Source organism: Psittacula echo, assembly GCF_963264785.1.
Source record: "Psittacula echo genome assembly, chromosome: 7".
Taxonomy (NCBI): Eukaryota; Metazoa; Chordata; class Aves; order Psittaciformes; family Psittacidae; genus Psittacula; species Psittacula echo.
The window spans coordinates 41,381,833-41,399,673 of record NC_137740.1 but is presented as its reverse complement, the minus strand read 5'-3'; the positions used below and the strand labels follow the sequence as shown (position 1 = coordinate 41,399,673).

General features: G+C 42.9%; 1 protein-coding gene across 4 annotated transcripts in view; it reads left to right on the top strand.

Moving 5' to 3' along the window:
* The first annotated feature begins 3,852 nt into the window (after positions 1-3,852).
* The window catches only part of ACAP2 (ArfGAP with coiled-coil, ankyrin repeat and PH domains 2), a 69,614-nt gene continuing 55,625 nt past the window's right edge, over positions 3,853-17,841 (top strand). For 3 of the 4 annotated variants that reach the window (XM_080623815.1, XM_080623813.1, XM_080623812.1), the window contains exon 1: positions 3,853-4,093. In XM_080623815.1, the coding sequence (XP_080479941.1) occupies positions 4,041-4,093 (53 nt within the window). In that variant the 5' untranslated portion in view covers positions 3,853-4,040. The remainder of the gene's footprint in view (positions 4,094-17,841) is intronic. The other variant, XM_080623814.1, reaches the window with a different exon arrangement.

Below are 17,841 nucleotides of genomic sequence, written 5' to 3'. Positions count from 1 at the left end.
AATCCTAGAGAGATGGAGAATGAATAAGGTAATAGGATGCTGTTCTTCGGAAGATTTATACAAGAGTAATTAACTGGAATGGATGCATTGCCAAAGATACCTGTGAGTTGTACTAATTGGGTGTTGTAGTGTGCCTTTCCAACTCTCTCCTCTCCACAGGGTTGTCCATTGTGGGATATTTGGTTTAATAAGGGCCTGAATCAGGATTAATACCATCTTTTCACAAGAAAGATTTGAACATTATTTAGTCTAGTGTTGTGATGCTAATTTTTCAATACGGAGAATTTGACCAATGTGTATGGGTAATGCAGATGTCTTCTGCAAAGCTGTAAAACAGATGACTTGTACTTTGTGATTAAGTACTAGTGGGTATTTTGCACCCGCAATTAAAGCAGAATCCATCAGAAGCAGCCTTTATATAAGCTTATGTCTTGCCCTCCTGTCACCCACACTTTGGTCTTTCAAGACCTCAATTTCATTCTCAGCTTTTCATTCTGAGGTCTTTCAAGACCTCAATTTCATTCTCAGCTTTCTGGGCTACAATGCCTACGAATCATTTTGTTTAATAAACAAAAAAGGCTCTGCTAACTCCCAGTAAAAACTTTCCTGTAATGGCTTCAAAAATCCTGGTTGAAATGGGTATGTAGCGTTGAGGGAGGTACAGTATACATAAATGCAGGAGGATGGTTTTGAATGAACCTCAGAACATCCCTTCATCAGTCAGTTATTTTGTGCTGTCTGGGTGATCTCCCTTTTTTGGTGCTACCAATTTAAATGCCATTTTGAAACTCGTGCTGGTTTAAGTTATGGGTGTTATTAAAGGCTTTGTTCTCTTCAGTATCTTCAGCAAAAAATTGTTTGTGCTCCCTCATCTTGCTCACCTAGAGTGCAACCCGATGTGCCTGACACCACTTTTAACTGAAAGCCTGGTTTACTTCATTTCATCCAGGTTTACGCCTTGTGCATTTTAAAAGCTAAAATAGGCAAGCTTACTTTGCAGTAACTACATATAGTGTATACAGCTTCTTTTACAAAGGGATATCTGGTTTCCTTCTATTCTGGAAATATCAAGTATAGTCCCTTGGTGAATGGGGACAAGAGAGGAAATGCATTTTCTCTTTTTACATTTCATGAGGACTCAGGTTGCATGCATGTCTTCATCTTGAGGAGCTTATGGTAAAAGCTCATTCATACAGTAAAGAGGAAGGACAACACATAGCAGACTGAGCTCCACAGCATCATAATTGTAAAGCGTCATGCACAGGGGTAAGTCCCCATGCTGCATCCTGTTTGGAGAAAGTAATATCAATATGTTTCCAGTAGCAAGATGACTTGCAAATAAGAGCTTTAACTCTGCCTTTTTAAGTTTTTCTTCCCTGTCCTTAAAGTTTCTTTCACACACTTGTGCGAAAAGTTGCAGTTCATAGAAACTGCAAATACTTTTTTCCACAGCTTGCTCTCATGTTAAACTTGTGTATCTTACTAGAATTTTCTTTCTGTAACATGCTTTTTGTGGCGTTTATCATGATATCACCTCACCAATGTAATAGTCCTGTTTGAAACCAGTGTTAAATGTCACAGTGTAAATAAAACCATTGTTTTCACTGCTGCTTTATGGTACTAACACTAGGTGTATTGGTTTGACTTCTTGGAACTTTTCAGAAGAAACTGGCAGCCTCTGTAAGGTCTGCAGGTGCGTTCATGGGCAAATACTTAAACCAATATTGCAGTTTCCTCATCACTGCAAAGAAGGAAGTATTCTTTAGTGTAACTGATGTGCATCAGTTTGTATATGCTTGGCTACAGCGATGTAAGAGTAGATCTGGGACCTGAATCATGAATTTAAGGCAGCAGCACCACAGAATAGGTTGCATTTTCCAAGGTAGTTTTCTTTGTGTGTTGTAGGGTTTAAAGGAAGACTGATCTGTCTCTTCATGGTTAGCATTGAAGAATCGCTTACTGGCATTGAGTAATGGAAAATGACTAACACCAACTACTCCTCAGGAAGTAAAACTGTTGCTAAAAGAAAAAAAAAAAAAAAAAAAAGGAAAAAAAGAGCTGGGCTCTCTTTCCAATGGCATGCTTTATTTGAAAAGTGGATTTCACAACACTTGCAGCCCAAGTGATAAAAACATTTCTTAACTTGCTGCTTTTCCTTTGTGGGTGTGACAGAGGCACTCAACTCCTAACCTAAAGGAGTTGGTAGTTTGGTTAGTTTAGGTGAGGGGCAGCTCACAAAAATATACGATCATTACACCTGTGTAACTCAGTTTAGATCTGATGTTTCCAGGTTTGGGAGGGGACGGACGGGACCAGCAACAAAACCCAAACCCCTAAACCACAACTGACTGAACTGAAACTTTTCCCTTTGTTTCTCTGAAAGGACACTGTTACTGAGGGAGGGACAGTAGGGGTGTAGCAGGCATTCCACCTCTTGGAAAGGAAAAAAGTCTTACATTTTCCTCCATCCTTCCATGTTCCTTGTTTCTCTTGTGATACCAAATGGACATCGGGGAGCTAGAAAGGGTGGGATGAGAAAAAAGGTTAAAAAAAACAGGTGAAGCCTGGTGCAGGTGATGGGGCACTGGAGGGATGGAGTCTGAACTCCACAGGGGGTGAGCAGGCTTCATGAGAGCAGGTACAGAGGCTCCTCAGGTTCCTGGAGGAGCTAAGAGTGACAGTCATCAACTCGTGTCTGCTTCCCAGCACAGCATCCTGCTGGATGGAGCCCGTGACTTGGTGTGACATTGCTTCATTTTTGCTGAGTTTAAGTTGAACAGTAAGTTGACCTCCTCGGTCACTGTCTTTGAGGATGAGTGGGGATGGCTGACGTGCCTTTGTCACTTTTACAGCTGGGAACACTAAGCAGTGCCAGAGCCGATCTTTCTCCTTTTTTCTTAAGGGATCAATGACCTACAATGTTCTGCTGTCCTTTCTTATGAAGCCGGAGAGGACCAACACGGCCCTTTCCACTCTATGATACAGCCTCTTTGCTGCCTGAAAATCCTTCAGAAAGTATTCCCAGGCAAACGTTCCGTGCAAAACCCATGTATGCACACTTGGCATTCCTTGTACAGAAAGCCCTGCTGTTCGCGTCCCTCCTGCAGAGCAATACAGATCTCCGGCCACCGCCAGGATCGGGACCTGCAACACCTCGGAGAGCATCCGAACTGCCGCTTCTCCTCGGTGGCTCAGCACTTGCTGCTGCACTCTCGGCAGCGACACAGGCTCCCCGCGGGAGCGAGGGGGACTTCCAAGCGGAGCGGCTGCCTGCCCGCGCAGCGGCCCGGCTTCCTCAGGCGGGTGGCGAGTGCCTGGGATTCACCTACTCACGGTTAACCCGAAGGAGCCGAGCGCCCCGGCCCGGCAGCACCGGGACCAACCACCGCGCCGCGACCCGCCCCTGGGCAACGAGTGACAAGGGGGCAGCCTATCGCAGCGCCGGAGCGGCCCCCTCAGTGTTCATCAGCGATGGGATTGGTCTTCAGGGCAGCCGTGGCAATGGGACTTGCCAATTGGTGGGAGGCCAAAGGCTGTTTTCCCGTTGGCTTACCAGGTTGTCACTCTTAAAGACTCCCTGTGAGGAAGCAATCCCTGCGGCACCCGACTGTTGGCTGCCTCCTCTGAGTGGCGCTCAGCGGAGGGCGGTCATCCTGTTATGCCCGCCCCTCTCGCTTTGTGGTTGGCCAGAGCGCTTCCCTGCTGTTACGACTGGGTGGGCAGGCTCCCCTTCCGCGGCCCCAAGAGGATTTGGAGGAAGCCCCGCCTACGCCGGCGCCTCGTTGGCTGTTTCTGCTGCTTCTGCCGCCCATTGGCTGGCCGGGCCGTCAGTCGCGGTTGGGCGTGCGAGGCGGGCAGAGCGGTGCTCGGCGCGGCGTTCCCACGGCAGCCGTCCCGCCGCCGGGTCTCACCGCCCCTCCATGAGCGCCGCCTCTGCCTAGCCCCGCCCGGCCTCCGGCCTCGGCTCGGGCTCTCCCTGCCACCACCACAACCGCCACCAGCGGCAGCGGAGGCAGCGGCGCGCCCCGCGGCAGGAGAGGATGAAGGTGACCGTGGACTTCGAGGAGTGCCTGAAGGACTCGCCGCGCTTCAGGTGCCACCGGGAAGGGGTCGGGGCGGGGTCGTGTGGGGGGACAGGTCGCGATGGAGCGGCGGGGGCCGCGCCGGGCGGGTAGGAAGAGAGGCGGGTGTCTCAGGGTGGTAAGGCCGCGCAGCGGGGCGGGGAGGGGGCTGCGGGGCGGGCCAGCAGCTTGGGGACCCAGGGGGTGACAGGTGGCGGCGAGCTGTGGGTGCCCGGATCCTTGGAGAGTGGCAGGATGGGGCTGGGGCTGTGTGGGGCGGTGTTATCTGGGAGTGGCAAGGGACAGGATTTGGGGAGCATAGGGTGGAAGGGCAGGGGCAGCGGCAGCGGGTGTGGAGGGGTGGCTGTGAGGGGCGGTGTGAGGCGGTCAGGAAGGAGGTGTTGTGGGGCTCTATAGGACGAAGACGTTGCTGGAGTTGGGGGGGGGGGCTCTGAGAAGGGTCATGCGGGAGCTGGGAAGTTCAAGGAGAGGGGCAGCATCTGTGGTACGTGGGACTGGGGTTGATGCGGCGGTAGCACAGCCTGCAGTGAGCGCTGCTGGGGTCACCCGCCTTTGAGCAGATGGAGGGTGGTAGGCAGCTGGTGCGGGAAATGATCAGTAGCTGAAGCAATGCCTGATCCAGCTCAAGAGCATGCACTCCTGTTGGTCCATCTCCAGTTCTTCATAGTTGTGCTTACACTTCAGCTCCCAGTGTCTCCTGCCTGCGTCCCCTGCGTTTGTCCATGCTCAATCTGCCCACTATTGGGGTGCCAGGACTAAACAAGCTCGGTATAATCTTACTTCCTGTTGTCAGACCAAGGCATGTACTCTTTTGTTTTTCCCCACTCAAGTGACTGTCCGTCCTGTAGGTTTACTTCTGCTTGTGTTAGGCAACTTTCCCCTTTACCTGTCCCTGTGCTTTTAGCCGTTCTCTCTCTGTATTTTGCACCATTGTGTCTACTCAACGTAATTCTGTTGGATGTGTGGCTGGTCTGTGCACACAGATCCACTGTCTGTGCCTGATATTGCCCTTCTAGATGATGGAGAGGCAAACAGCTCTGTGACTTGATGAGATCTGTCACTGCTGTGCTCTCCTGTCCCATGCTGAGCCCATTTTTGGAGCGGCTGTGGCTCTGTGGTTTACACAGGCTCGGTGAGCTCTGACTGTGAAGGAAATAGTCTTGCTCTTCCTCTGGTGTCTGACTGTGTGTTCACGCCTCCTCTTTGTGTCAGCTTTAGCAATCGCATGGTTCTGGGATGTGGAGGAAGTTGGAGAAGGTTTGAATGGCTTACCCCTGGCAGAAGGTGGACTTCCTGTTCTTCCCTCTTTTGCTCCTGTCTCTGTGCCAGCTTGTCCCTTGCTGCTTCTGCCACAGGCTTCTCTGGTGACTTGTGTTGTTGGACCTTTCTGTGAGCTTGCTGCCCTGGCAGAAGAGACTGGATGGTTATCTGCTAGGCTAGTGAGTTGAGTCAGCATTGTGAAGGGTGTGAGACCTACTAAAGCTTTTACTGGGAGGAGGAAGAGGAAACTTCACTGCCAGAAGCAAGACTAGGTGAAGGCAGTGGGGAGTGAGACCTTTCCTGAGGCAGCAGGCAGCTTTTATATTGGTTTAGCAGATCCACAAAATTTTGCCCTAACATGCTTGCTAGTTTATGTACTTTCTGTCACAAGTATGTTTAATTTGGGTCCATTGTGATGACCATGCAATCTTAGGTTGGCTTAGCTTAACCATAGAGCTATACAATTAAGTATCATTTCTTTAAATTATCAATACCTGCTGAAGTGTAGAAGACACGTTTGAAAGCAAGAAATAGTGACTAGAACTTGTGAGCAGAAGCATGCTGCTGTCTTTTCAAGTTAAGACATACTAGTTACTTTGAACTCACTTTGTATCATTCTTCTTTTGCCCCTCTTGATTCTTTTACTGCAAGGAGGGAAACTAAGGAAAACCCTTTGTTGGGATCATATAGTGCGTTATGGTCTTTCTGACAGTCTCTGATACTATTGCCCTTGAAGAAATTGCAGAAAATGTTATGGTGTAATTAACTGATGCCACTGAAATACCCTTTCAACCTTTAACTAATAGGAAGTGGCTAAAACCGTGAAGTAAACATCCTGTAGTATTTTTCATGTACCTAAACCAAATACTAGAAACCTTCCAAATGGATTTTACTGCAGTGTTTTTGTTAAGGAATGGTAGAGACAGTAACGTAGAACAAGGTCGTTATGTTCTGGCATTCTTGCAGGGAGTAGTGTGGACATAAAGCACCTTCTCGTGCTGTGTTCCTCATAACAAAGGAGAGCTGCAGCTTCCTCCTGATCTTGCTGAGCAGGTGGGTGTAGTCTTCATCCTTCCCATCAGCATACCTGTTGGAGCAGTTAAATAAACCTGTTGGGAGGCATAGAGTGTATAGAAATGTCATGGTTTAGTTTCTTATGGCTGTGGAGACAACTGGGAGGACATGGGTGAGTCGAAGTTCATGAGTCACCAAATCCCTGTTTTCACAGGGAATGATTTAAATCTTTTAAAACATACCACTACATTCACCTTCAGACACATGGCTTACTTGCTTATCTGCTTCCTGTGAAGTTCATGTTGATGTGTTTTGGCTTTGAGATGTAATTGGGAATATCATAGTTATCTGAATCAAAGAAATAAAGGTTTGTTTGCTTGCTTGACATGCATATAGAGGGAGCATGGGTTGTCGCTGTTGAGTTGCTGATACGTGATTAGATAACAATGGCTATAAAGATTCATGTCAGAAGTATGGTGGGCTATTTAATAGTAAGGCATGCTCCCCTCCCCCAGTAGATAAAGAAATCTCTGAATTATAAAACCTGAAGCAATGATGGCCTGTTGCATCACTAGGTTTATACCAGATCAGTTTGGGGTTGGAAACTTGATATTTAGAAATCGCTTTTGAAAAGGGTATGAATTCAGGCACACTGTTGCAAGTTTGCAATCATGTTTTTTTTAAACCCACTTTGAAATATAATCTCACTGAAATCACATGCTTTTCCCTCATGACTCTCTCTCTTAAAGTATGGACAGACCAAAGATCTAGCAAGGAAATGTGTTTGCAGTTCTAATACAGTGTGTCCATAACTTCCCATCAAATGAAGAAGTTGCCTGGGGAGGGGCCTTGAAGCAGTCTTTGAGTACTAAGAACTGAGCTGTGCTGGCAAGTTCTATGTATATAACTAGGAATTCCCAGAGTGGTTTTTTGTTTGGTTTTTTTTGTTGTTATACAAATAGTATTGTGAAAGTATACTTTCTCCTTATCTTTAAACCATGAGAATTTAAGTTTCAGTGCTTAATGGAGCAAGATTTTGTCTTGGTGTTTCATCTTCATTTTTGATTCTTGTACCAAAAGAATGGTTTCTCCTAATGAAGTATGAACTGTGGAGCAGCCACATTAATCAGTCTGAACCTAAATTTTTAAAAAGGAGAAGCAGGTTTAAGTGCTGTGGAAATACATCAGCTTGCGGCTAACAGTGGACAATCTTGAAAAACAGCAAACAATACAAAAGTGAAATTCTGTTGCTTGTGATGTGTGCGATTGTAAGAACTCTACAGAAGAACCTTCAGTCTGTTCCAGTCTTTAAATAAGCATCAGTAAAAAGCTGTGCATTTTTGAGATCATTTCTTTGTCCTTGTCTGTTACTGTTGCTGAAGTTTAAGTTATTTTCATTTAATTTTGTGTTCACTTCCTGAAACCCGAGCTGCAGAGCAGATGATGGATGAACGAGGTAGGTGAAAGAATATGAAATGAAACTGGTGCAAATTGCCATTCTTAGTAAAAGTATATCATGGATAGCTTATGTGTAGAACTGGTGATTCTAGTGTATTCCTTCAAGGGGACTTGTCTGAGGAGTCTTCCGTTTAGATTGAACTGAAATACTGATTTCCGTAGGCAAGCCTCCACTGACTAGCTTGTTACTGAAGTTCCCTGTTATGTGTGTTGGTTTTCTGTGGCTTTGATTCTGGCCTACGTAAATGGGGCCAGCTGAGATGTACCTCAGGGTTATGTAGGGGATGCAGGCTGAATGGCTCTCTCACGCCACTTTATAGCTTTCTAGACTTATGATTTTTTTTTTTCTCTCTTCTTCAGTACTGTGTAACCAAAGTTTAGTCATTAAGCATCTGTTTCCCAGGTAACAGGAAGTGTTTTTCACTTTAAAACATGAGTTATATAAGAAAGCGATTTATTTAGCCTATTTGGAATAGAGGTTGTCCAGTAGTCAGAGAAATTATCCTATGTGCATAACCCATATACTTTGGTCTGCTTATTTCTTTCTGAAGAAAACATAGTAATTGGAATATCAGTAAACTTGCCCCTTCTGCAGTGACTTCCAATGGGTCCAGTGCTGCAGTGCAGGCTGCTTCTGAGCCTGCTTTGTACTGCAAGTAGCAAATAAACCCCTCTTATTCAGCATGGGTTATAGCACACATAATCTGTGTGTGGTGATGGTGCTGCTGAAATCACTGAAGCTGCTCACATGGGTAAACTCGGCAGCATTTAAGGTGTTAAGAGGTATGTGACCAAGAACTGTGTCTGCATGCAAAATCTGTTTTCCTGAGGCTTACCTAGCTGTTTTAGGAGGACTTTCCAAAGAAATGTTTGGTCTGGGCTTTCTGCCCTTGGTGTTTGGGACTGAAAAGCAAGTTTGTAACTTACTTGGCAAAGCAGGGTGGAAAGTATTGCTGAAGAAGAGGAAAAGAAAGATACAGTAAGTGCAAAGGGAAAGCTGCCAAGCATTTGCTTATAAGTTTGCATTTACCATTTTTCATACTTAATGTAGTTATATTTATAATTCCCAGTAGGTGATTGTAGAGCAGCACTTTTCATAGCTGAAGTGTAGTGACATGGAGGACTATCTTGGCAGGATGCTGGTGAGTTACATGTGTACCATGTCAGTCCACGCTGCTAGGAGTCTGATGGAGTTAGTTAAACAGAGTGCTTCTAGAATTCCAATTCTTCACTTCTGTGGAGATTACAGTGTATGTGCTGTTCTACTCAGACTCTAGTCACTGATTTGTTTTTTTATTTTATATCTGTGACTACCTCTTTCACAAGTTCATTAAGAAAATAATTGGTTTAGGAAAGGGGGGTGTATTGGAAGATAGAACCCAATGGTAGAGCGTTTTCTTTTACACCAATCGTACTAAAGAAGTTTCATTATAATCTATCATACTGAAGCCTTTTAAAGACTTTTCATATTAACATGAAGTTGTTTCAGTCCTTTCAAATGGAAGTTGGATAAATGTGTCCTGAAATCAGGTCGTCTTGAGCACCTAATTTTTTTTTTTTTTTAATTATAACAGAGTTGGCTGTTATAAATTAGAAAGGTTGGGGTTTTTAATGGTGAGTCTGATTCTATTTCTTTGTTGTTTGATTATGAATTACCTGAAGTAGTAGCAAACTAAAAAAATCTTAACTATATCTCAGATTGCTAATAGGAACTTAAAATGTTCATTTCCTTGGGTTTGGTCTTTTTAAGTTTTTCTCTAGGCATGTTTAAAAAAAACCCCGCAGTGAGAAGGGTACTTACAGTGGAAGCAGTAACAAAATCTGCCAGCTTTCATAATGTTGTTGTAGCACAGGATCAGTTGCTGAAGAACTGATATTAATTAAGCGTGTGCAACTGATCTTTAATGAGTACTTGCAGTATTAAAAGGACAGCTTATTTATATGTGTACAATGTAACTGTAATTATACAAGCTCATACAGTCATTCAGGTTTTAAATATAAATTTTTAAGAGGTTTGGTTCTTTAGCCTGGAGTGTCTCATTTATGTCAGCTAAGCTCATCCTGTGTAATTACATTATGAACTGAAGTTATGGAGATGACAGTCTTATGTTTGGGGGGGGTAATATCAATATTAAAATCTCTGGAAAGCAGGGTTACTGAATGGAGTATTAAGGAATAGGCAACTATAAAATAGTCTGTCTGTCTTGGTCTAGATAGGGCTGGGGTAGCTTTGTTTTTATCCTTTACCCATCTGTGAAATCATTGGCCACTGAATAGCAAATGTGCTGATTTGGCTCTGTTAGCAGTATCCTGTGATCTTCTTTCAGACTTAGCTTCTTGACAACCTTGTACTTAGAACTGTTTTATGTGGAGTCAGCATTTTTTCCTGTTCTTACTTCATGCAGTGAACAATATGACTTAAGTTATTGGTAATTTTTTACTATAGAAAATTATTCTGAAAAGTCTCTAAAGCGAAATCTGTCCTGATCTGGGAGAAAATCCAACCTGCTTTGGGACAAAAAAGAAAAGAAAATATCTAATTTTCATTGACTACAGAAATGTTCCCACTGAAATTACAGCTTAGAGAGCCAAGAACCCTTTGCCTGGGTCTTCATGCAGGCCTTTCTGGCTAAATCAATGAGTTTAGTATTTCAAGGAGATGCAAATGTGGAAGTGTCATGAGGGAGTGCAAAAAAATCCCTTCAAAAACCCCACGTGGTTACTTAATGTTATGTCTTACACTGCCTTAGGTTTACGTGGGTAGGAAATAGAAGAATAAATTCTGACTGATTTAGCTACTTGGGTTTTTTTCTGTCTCTCGCTTGTAATGCAGAATTCAGTTTAAAAACATGTATAGAAGCTTAAACTGTGTAAGTGCATCTGTGACCTTTCTGAGCAGATACTGTGGTGTTTGTTTGAGGTTTTGATAACCCTGTGAGTGTAGGTGATGTATGATGGGGTTTGCTTTTTGATAGTGGCAGATTTGTAACAAAAACAACAGCTAAAATAGCTATATGCAATGGAAGACCATTATGAGGAAATACAGATGAGCATATGGACTGTAACATGATTTTTAGTATATGCAGGAGTCTTTGCTACTTCTCTGTGTGACAAGGTAAGTCCTGGTTTTGTTGCCACTCTTTCATATGACTAAAGATTAGATCAAGAACATGAGAAATAGTAGATATTATCATTATGATCATAAACTAAACAATTTTAAGCAGTCCAGTAAAACAGATTAAAACATCACTTTTTCCATCCTACTGATCCCTTCAAGAGGAGTCATTGCATGTGTGGCAGAATAGTTACTTTATGGATAACATTTTCTTTGTGAATATTAAAAGTAGCCAGGCCTCAAACCTAGGGTAAATTAGTTGTTTTGATGCACTGTAAATAACTAATTTATGGGATGAAGTCCTGTATACATTTTGAAACTGACAAGATGCAAGAATAGACTAAAAAAAAGGTTGTTGGCAGACTGACTTGTGTGGCAAGAATCTTTCTGTGAGTCAGGCTTTCTGTTTGATACTTGTGAGTTTTATGTTTGAAATTCTAAGACTCTACAATATGCAGACATGATGCTCTTCAATAATTTTTAGTGTTCATATGTCAGTAGTAATGGGGATTTAAATAGTCGTATTGTGGCTTTGCATAAGCAGCAGTCAGTGCACATGCACAAACTACCTTTACTTTTTTAATGAATTTTTGATATGACTTCCATAACAGTTATTCAGGGAAGACCTCTGTTGGCAATTTTGCATGAATAAACATACAGGAGAACTAGTGATTCGTTTGCGGGTTGTGATTTTGAAGTTTCTAAACTTCCAAAATACTGTTGTGTTTTGTTTTTTTTTTTTTTTATTTTAAGCTTGATAAAGAGGAAATTGGATAAGCCATATGTAGTGAAATACATTCTGTCAAAATTGGGGAGGGAGGGGGGAGGAAAAAAAGTTCTGTGCAAGAGTTTCAGATTTCCATCTTTCTAGGTGCCAGATGTTACTTTAAGTAGGAAAACACAGGTATCAAACGCACTCAGTGTTTCTATGCATTTAAAATACCCTAGTCTTCAATTGTTAGTGATCTTGTAATTACTTTTAAAAAGATGTATAACTTAAGTAATGCTGTATATCATGTAGCAGATGTTTGTGTACTGATGTTTAAAATGACATTTTGTGGATTGATCTTTGAATTGAATTCACGCCTTTAGTACAAAGGGAAGTGCTGTTGTATTCAGAATCTGACTTTTGGCCGTGAATGTCATCCCTTCTGCCTGGCAAAACAGAGGTGTAGAATTTAAGCTGTGAGATGTGCATCTGTGTATGCACCTAATAGCTAAACAAATAAATCAAATCCAGAATTTGTCTATTGCAACAAAGCTGCAACTTCCCCTCTGACTGTCATATAGAGCATTCTGATTTTGTGGAAGTGTATTACCAAAACACTCAGCTTCTGAAATGGACAAAAAAGGTGAATACTTGCTGAGGACTGTCTTCATAGCAAATCTGAAACTCTCCTCTGGTTTTGGTAGAGAAGAGCCACCTGATGTAATTGTAGAGAGCTACTGAACTTTAGGTCTTCTGAAACATGGTGGTCAGTATAAAGGCTTTGCTGTCTTATGGTGGTTTGGACACAACAGTACTTTTCTAACTGTAGTAGGTGTAAATTATGACATGGTTTAGGATGAGGTGTCTCTGCCCATGGCAGGGGGGTTGGAACTGAATGATTTTAAGGTCCTTTCCAACCCTAACTATTCTATGATTCTATGAAATGACAAAAGGGAAGGGACAGATATTGCCTTATTTTTCTGAAATCAGAGTAAACACAGGACTCATTTTAAGATTATATGATACCTGTAAAATATGCTCTTAGATAATTACAGGGTACTCTGATCTTCAGCTTCCTCTATAGGAGTTTTTTTTCTACAGGTGGTTAAGTCTTGCTGTATCAGTTCGGAACATACTGATACTGAGAGCCATGTACTGGGGCAATCACTCTCTCTCAGTTTTCAAGTACTGCTACCCTGTTTTTTATATTGCTTGCATTTGAGATAAATAAGAAGTATCTTTCCCAATCAGGGATTAATTTCTTCATCCTTCCACAGATTTTGTTACTTGTAGCTTTTAAAAGAAAGGTTGACTCCTTAGCATATGACTAGTTAACTCCAGTTGTTGAGGCTAATAGTTAGGGCGTAGCATTTAGATGGAGGGATGTCCTACCTTGTATCTTTTGCAGTTGGGTTGCTTGATGGTTATATTTGTGGTTCCACTTCCTGACCTTACTACATATTTGAGTTTTCAAATGTTGAAATCCTTCATTCCTTCTGCTGCTTCTGTGTTCAAGCTCCTGGGTGGTTCCTGAGCTTTAAGATTAAAGGAGCCCTGGCCATCATATTTGAAAAATCATGGCAGTCAGGTGAAGTTCCCTATGACTGGAAAAAGAGAAATATAACCCCCATTTTTAAGAAGGGAAAAATGGATTACCCGGGGAATTATAGACCAATCAGTCTCACCTCTGTGCCTGGCAAAATCTTGGAGCAAATTCTCCTGGAAGGCATGCTAAGGCATATGAAAAACAAGGAGGTGGTTGGTGACAGCCAGCATGGCTTCACTAAGGGGAAATCCTGCCTGACCAATTTGGTGGCCTTCTATGATGGGGCTACGAAACTGATGGACAGGGGCAGAGCAGTTGACGTCATCTATCTGGACTTGTGCAAAGCGTTCGACACTGTCCCACACGACATCCTTGTCCCTAAATTGGAGAGACATCAATTTGATGGGTGGACCACTCGGTGGATAAGGAACTGGCTGGATGGCTGCACGCAAAGAGTTGTGGTCAATGGCTCAATGTCCGGCTGGAGACCAGTAACGAGTGGTGTCTCTCAGGGATCGGTGTTGGGACCGGTCTTGTTCAACATCTTTGTCGGTGACATGGACAGTGGGATTGAGTGCGCCCTCAGCAAGTTTGCCAATGACACCAAGCTGTGTGGTTTGGTTGATACGCTGGAGGGAAGGGATGCCATCCAGAGGGACCTTGACATGCTTGTGAGGTGGGCTGATGTCAGCCTTATGAAGTTTAACCATGCCAAGTGCAAGGTCCTACAGCTGGGTCAGAGCAATCCAGGCACAGCTACAGGTTGGGCAGAGAAGAGATTCAGAGCAGCCCTGCAGAGAAGGACTTGGGGGTGTTGGTCGATGAAAAAATGAACATGAGCCGGCTTCAGTGTGGGCTCGCAGCCCAGAAAGCCAACCGTATCCTGGGCTGCATCAAGAGGAGTGTGACCAGCAGGCCAAAGGAGGGATCCTGCCCCTCTTCTCTGCTCTTGTGAGACCTCACTTGGAGTATTGTGTGCAGTTCTGGTGTCCTCAACATAAAAAGGACATGGAACTGTTGGAACAAGTCCAGAGGAGGGCCACGAGGATGAACAGGGGAGTGAAGCACCTCCCGTATGAAGAGAGGCTGAGAAAGTTGGGGCTGTTCAGCCTGGAGAAGAGAAGACTGCGTGGAGACCTCATAGCAGCCTTCCAGTATCTGAAGGGGGCCTATAAGGATGCTGGGGAGGGACTATTCATCAGGGACTGTAGTGACAGGACAAGGGGTAATGGGTTCAAACTTAAACAGGGGAAGTTTAGATTGGATATAAGGAAGAAGTTCTTTACTGAGAGGGTGGTGAGACACTAGAATGAGTTGCCCAGGGAGGTTGTGAGTGCTCCATCCTTGGCGGTGTTCAAGGCCAGGTTGGATGAGGCCTTGGGTGGCATGGTTTAGTGTGAGTTGTTCCTGCCCATGGCAGGGGGGTTGGAACTAGGTGATCTTAAGATCGTTTCCAACCCTAACTATTCTATGATTCTAAGATTCTATGTTTGCAAGTTTTCAGCAACAAGAAGTTTCTGCACTGCGCTATTAGTTTCTTCAGCTTGTTTCTGCTGCTCTTTTTTTGTTGCAACATCTTGATACTGTAGTCCTACTTCCTTATCTGATAGTAAGGCCGCCTAAAAAGCTTTTGACTCATTCTTGAGATGGAGTTACTAGTCGAAGTTGTTCAGGACAGGCATTGTGATGTGTTGCATTCTTATGTGAGTTTACATTTAGCAATTTAATCAACGTCTTGTCTCTGAAGCTTTCATGGCCAGCATTGTGTCCTCATCATGTTAGCAACTGTCCCACCACAAGCAAAGCATTTAAATTGAAAGATTAAGAAAATCCTGCTTATCGGAATCTTTGTGGAAAGCTTGCTAGTTTCCTAGATAGGTTTACTGTCAGGCTCTCATGAGGTAAAGAAGTTTAGTGGAAAAATATTAGGCAAAACTATTAGGGGAAAAGAGTACTGTTGAGCATTTCTGGCAATTTACTGCAAAACAGTAATGAGCAAGAAGCTTGACAGTTCAGGGCCAGCAGGTAGCACAGATGTCCTTGCAGGCTGTGTATGATCATTAAATTCTGCTGCAAGTTTAGTGGTAATCACTTTGACTTTCAGCCATGTATATTAAATGCAGTAGAAGTTCTTCCTTTTTGAAGACTGATTTGTTTATAATGTTCGTTATCTTTTGAGCCATGTGTAGTCTTGCAGTAAAGAATGAATCAGGTGAAGCGTGCATCCTAAAGGGATTTGTCCTGTTTCTTGGTTTGTTATATCAGAGACTGTGATTTAGGATTAATTAAATTTTGTAGGTGAAGAAGCCCTTAAGAACTGGTATCTACAAGCAGGCTTTTGCTTTAATGATTAGGTGAATTCAGTGAAGTCTTACTTAATTAGATTATTTTATAAAAGAAGTCTGACTTGAGAGGAGTGAAGAATGGCTCTTCTAATACTGAGATCTTGATTCTTATTTCTTTTCTCTGGGGAAATTTGAAATATGGATAGTGCTTGCTATAGGCCCAAGAAGACTTGTCTTATTCATCAGCAGAATAATCTTTGGTTCAGGAAATGCATTTCTGTACTTCAGTCCACCAAGCTCATAGAAAGTGTCTAGGATTTCATAGTAGGGATGAAGCAAATGTCACATTTCTGATTGAAAGTCCTACTGTTCATGTTATGAGGTTTTTCCAAGCTATTGATAAAATGTTTTGTGGCAATGACTGAAGAATTAATAATGTAAGGAGTACTAGCATGAATGAGGAAGTTTATCTCAGCATGTCAGGGAGCATTCATCATCTTCTCAGTGTGGAGGGGCTCTGTGCCAGCAGGGAAAAATCTTTGTGGTGGCAAAACAGGGCGTCAATGAATTCTGTGACAGGCTGCGGTGGTGTACGTTCTTCAGACCATATGACACATCTCATAAGTTATAAAACTCTTCTTGTATGTATCTGTGCTGTTATCCAAGGTTACTAGGTCTTATTTTTCAGTGTGTGACTTGTCCTTCAATATGTCATGCTTCTTTTTCGATCTGTGGTTGTCTGATGCTATTATACATGTACCAAATGTAATCCTTGTCAGCATGTTGGTTAAGATGCCTCTAGATATCTTTTTATATCTGACTATAGATGAAGAAAATCAAATAAAGCACACAGTGACTGGAGGGAGCAGTTGATATGCTGCAGGATGGGTCTGTCATTCATAAGGACCTCAGCAAGTTAGAGGAAAGTAAAAGTAGAAAGCTCCTGAAGTTTAACGAAGACAAATGTGAAGACTTCTTCTGAAAAGGAAAGACACCATGCAGCTGTGCTGGCAGATAGGGACCTTTGCATCCTGGTGAACAGCAAATGGACTATCTGTCAGCAGCATGCCTGTGCAGCCATGAAAACTGGCAGCATATTGGGCTGCATTAGCAAGAGCATAGCTGGCAAGTTGAGGGAAGAGATGATTACACTGTATTTAGCTGTCACAAGGCAAAGTCTGGAGTGTTATGACCAATTTGGGGCCCTGCTGGTAAAAGAAAGATATTACCAAAATGGAGGAAAGCACTCACAACTTATTTTGGGTGGAATAATGTCATCAAATTATACCACTAAAAAGTGCTTTTGTCATAGCAGCATTATGTTACAATCTCTTGTAGGTGAAATGTGTGTTGTGCCTTGGGTGTTTTAATAGAGGGCACATGAAGTAGAGAGGCTTGAAACATGTCTCAAGTAAAGCTGGCTGTTTACTTGTTTGGTATGGTATTGCTATTTTGTCTTTTCCATGACATTCACAATAGATTTCTATTTAGATGAATTTGCTGTCAGTGTTGTCTTTCTCTGTACAGTGGCATTAGTCATAGTACATGTTTTGCCTTGGCCTGATTTTACCCACAGCAGTTAGCCTGTAGCTGTTTCTAAACAAATGTGTAACTAGTTGCTTAGCATCTGAAGTGTGATACCAAGGCACAACTGCTGTGTGAGCATGGAGAAATAGTGAGCAAGTGAGCAGAACAGTAGGTGAGCCAGTATAATACCTTGTGTGGTATACCTGCATGTTAATTTGCCTTTGCATCATACTTACACCTTGTAGTCCTCCTCTGATTAATGTCTACTAACCTTTTTGCTGTCTGTTCCCTGATAGGCTCTGGCATAGAGGAGACATTGCTGTACATCATCAGGTGCAGATTCTTATCTTGCATTTCTGTATTTTATCTTATATCCAGTTTTTCACCTTCAGTAGTACTTCCCCCCCCCCCAAGTTGTCTTTAAGGTGTTCTGAAGTCAGCTTACTTTGAAGTTGCTTGTATCACTAAGAAACTTAGTGACTGATTTACTCCTGTTTCCCTCTGCTACTGAGAATGCTGAATACAGTCACTGCCAGGAGTGGTTCGTAAGCAACTCCATTGCTGATTTCATTTCAGTCTGATAATTTGGATCAAGAGGATTAGAAGTCACTATCTTGCTGTCCTTTTTGTCTGAATTTGGGCAGCACAGGTTGAAACCTAAGTCTGATATCGCATAAAGCTATAGCATGAGTGCTTGGTAATTTTGATAGTTTGATTTTTTTTTTTAATTATTTTTTTTATTTTCCATCTTAATCTGTGATACCACTGTGGGATGCACAGATAGCTTGCAGCTAATCTTTACTAGTGTCTGTATGGGGTTCGCATTTAACATGAGAGTTAGAACG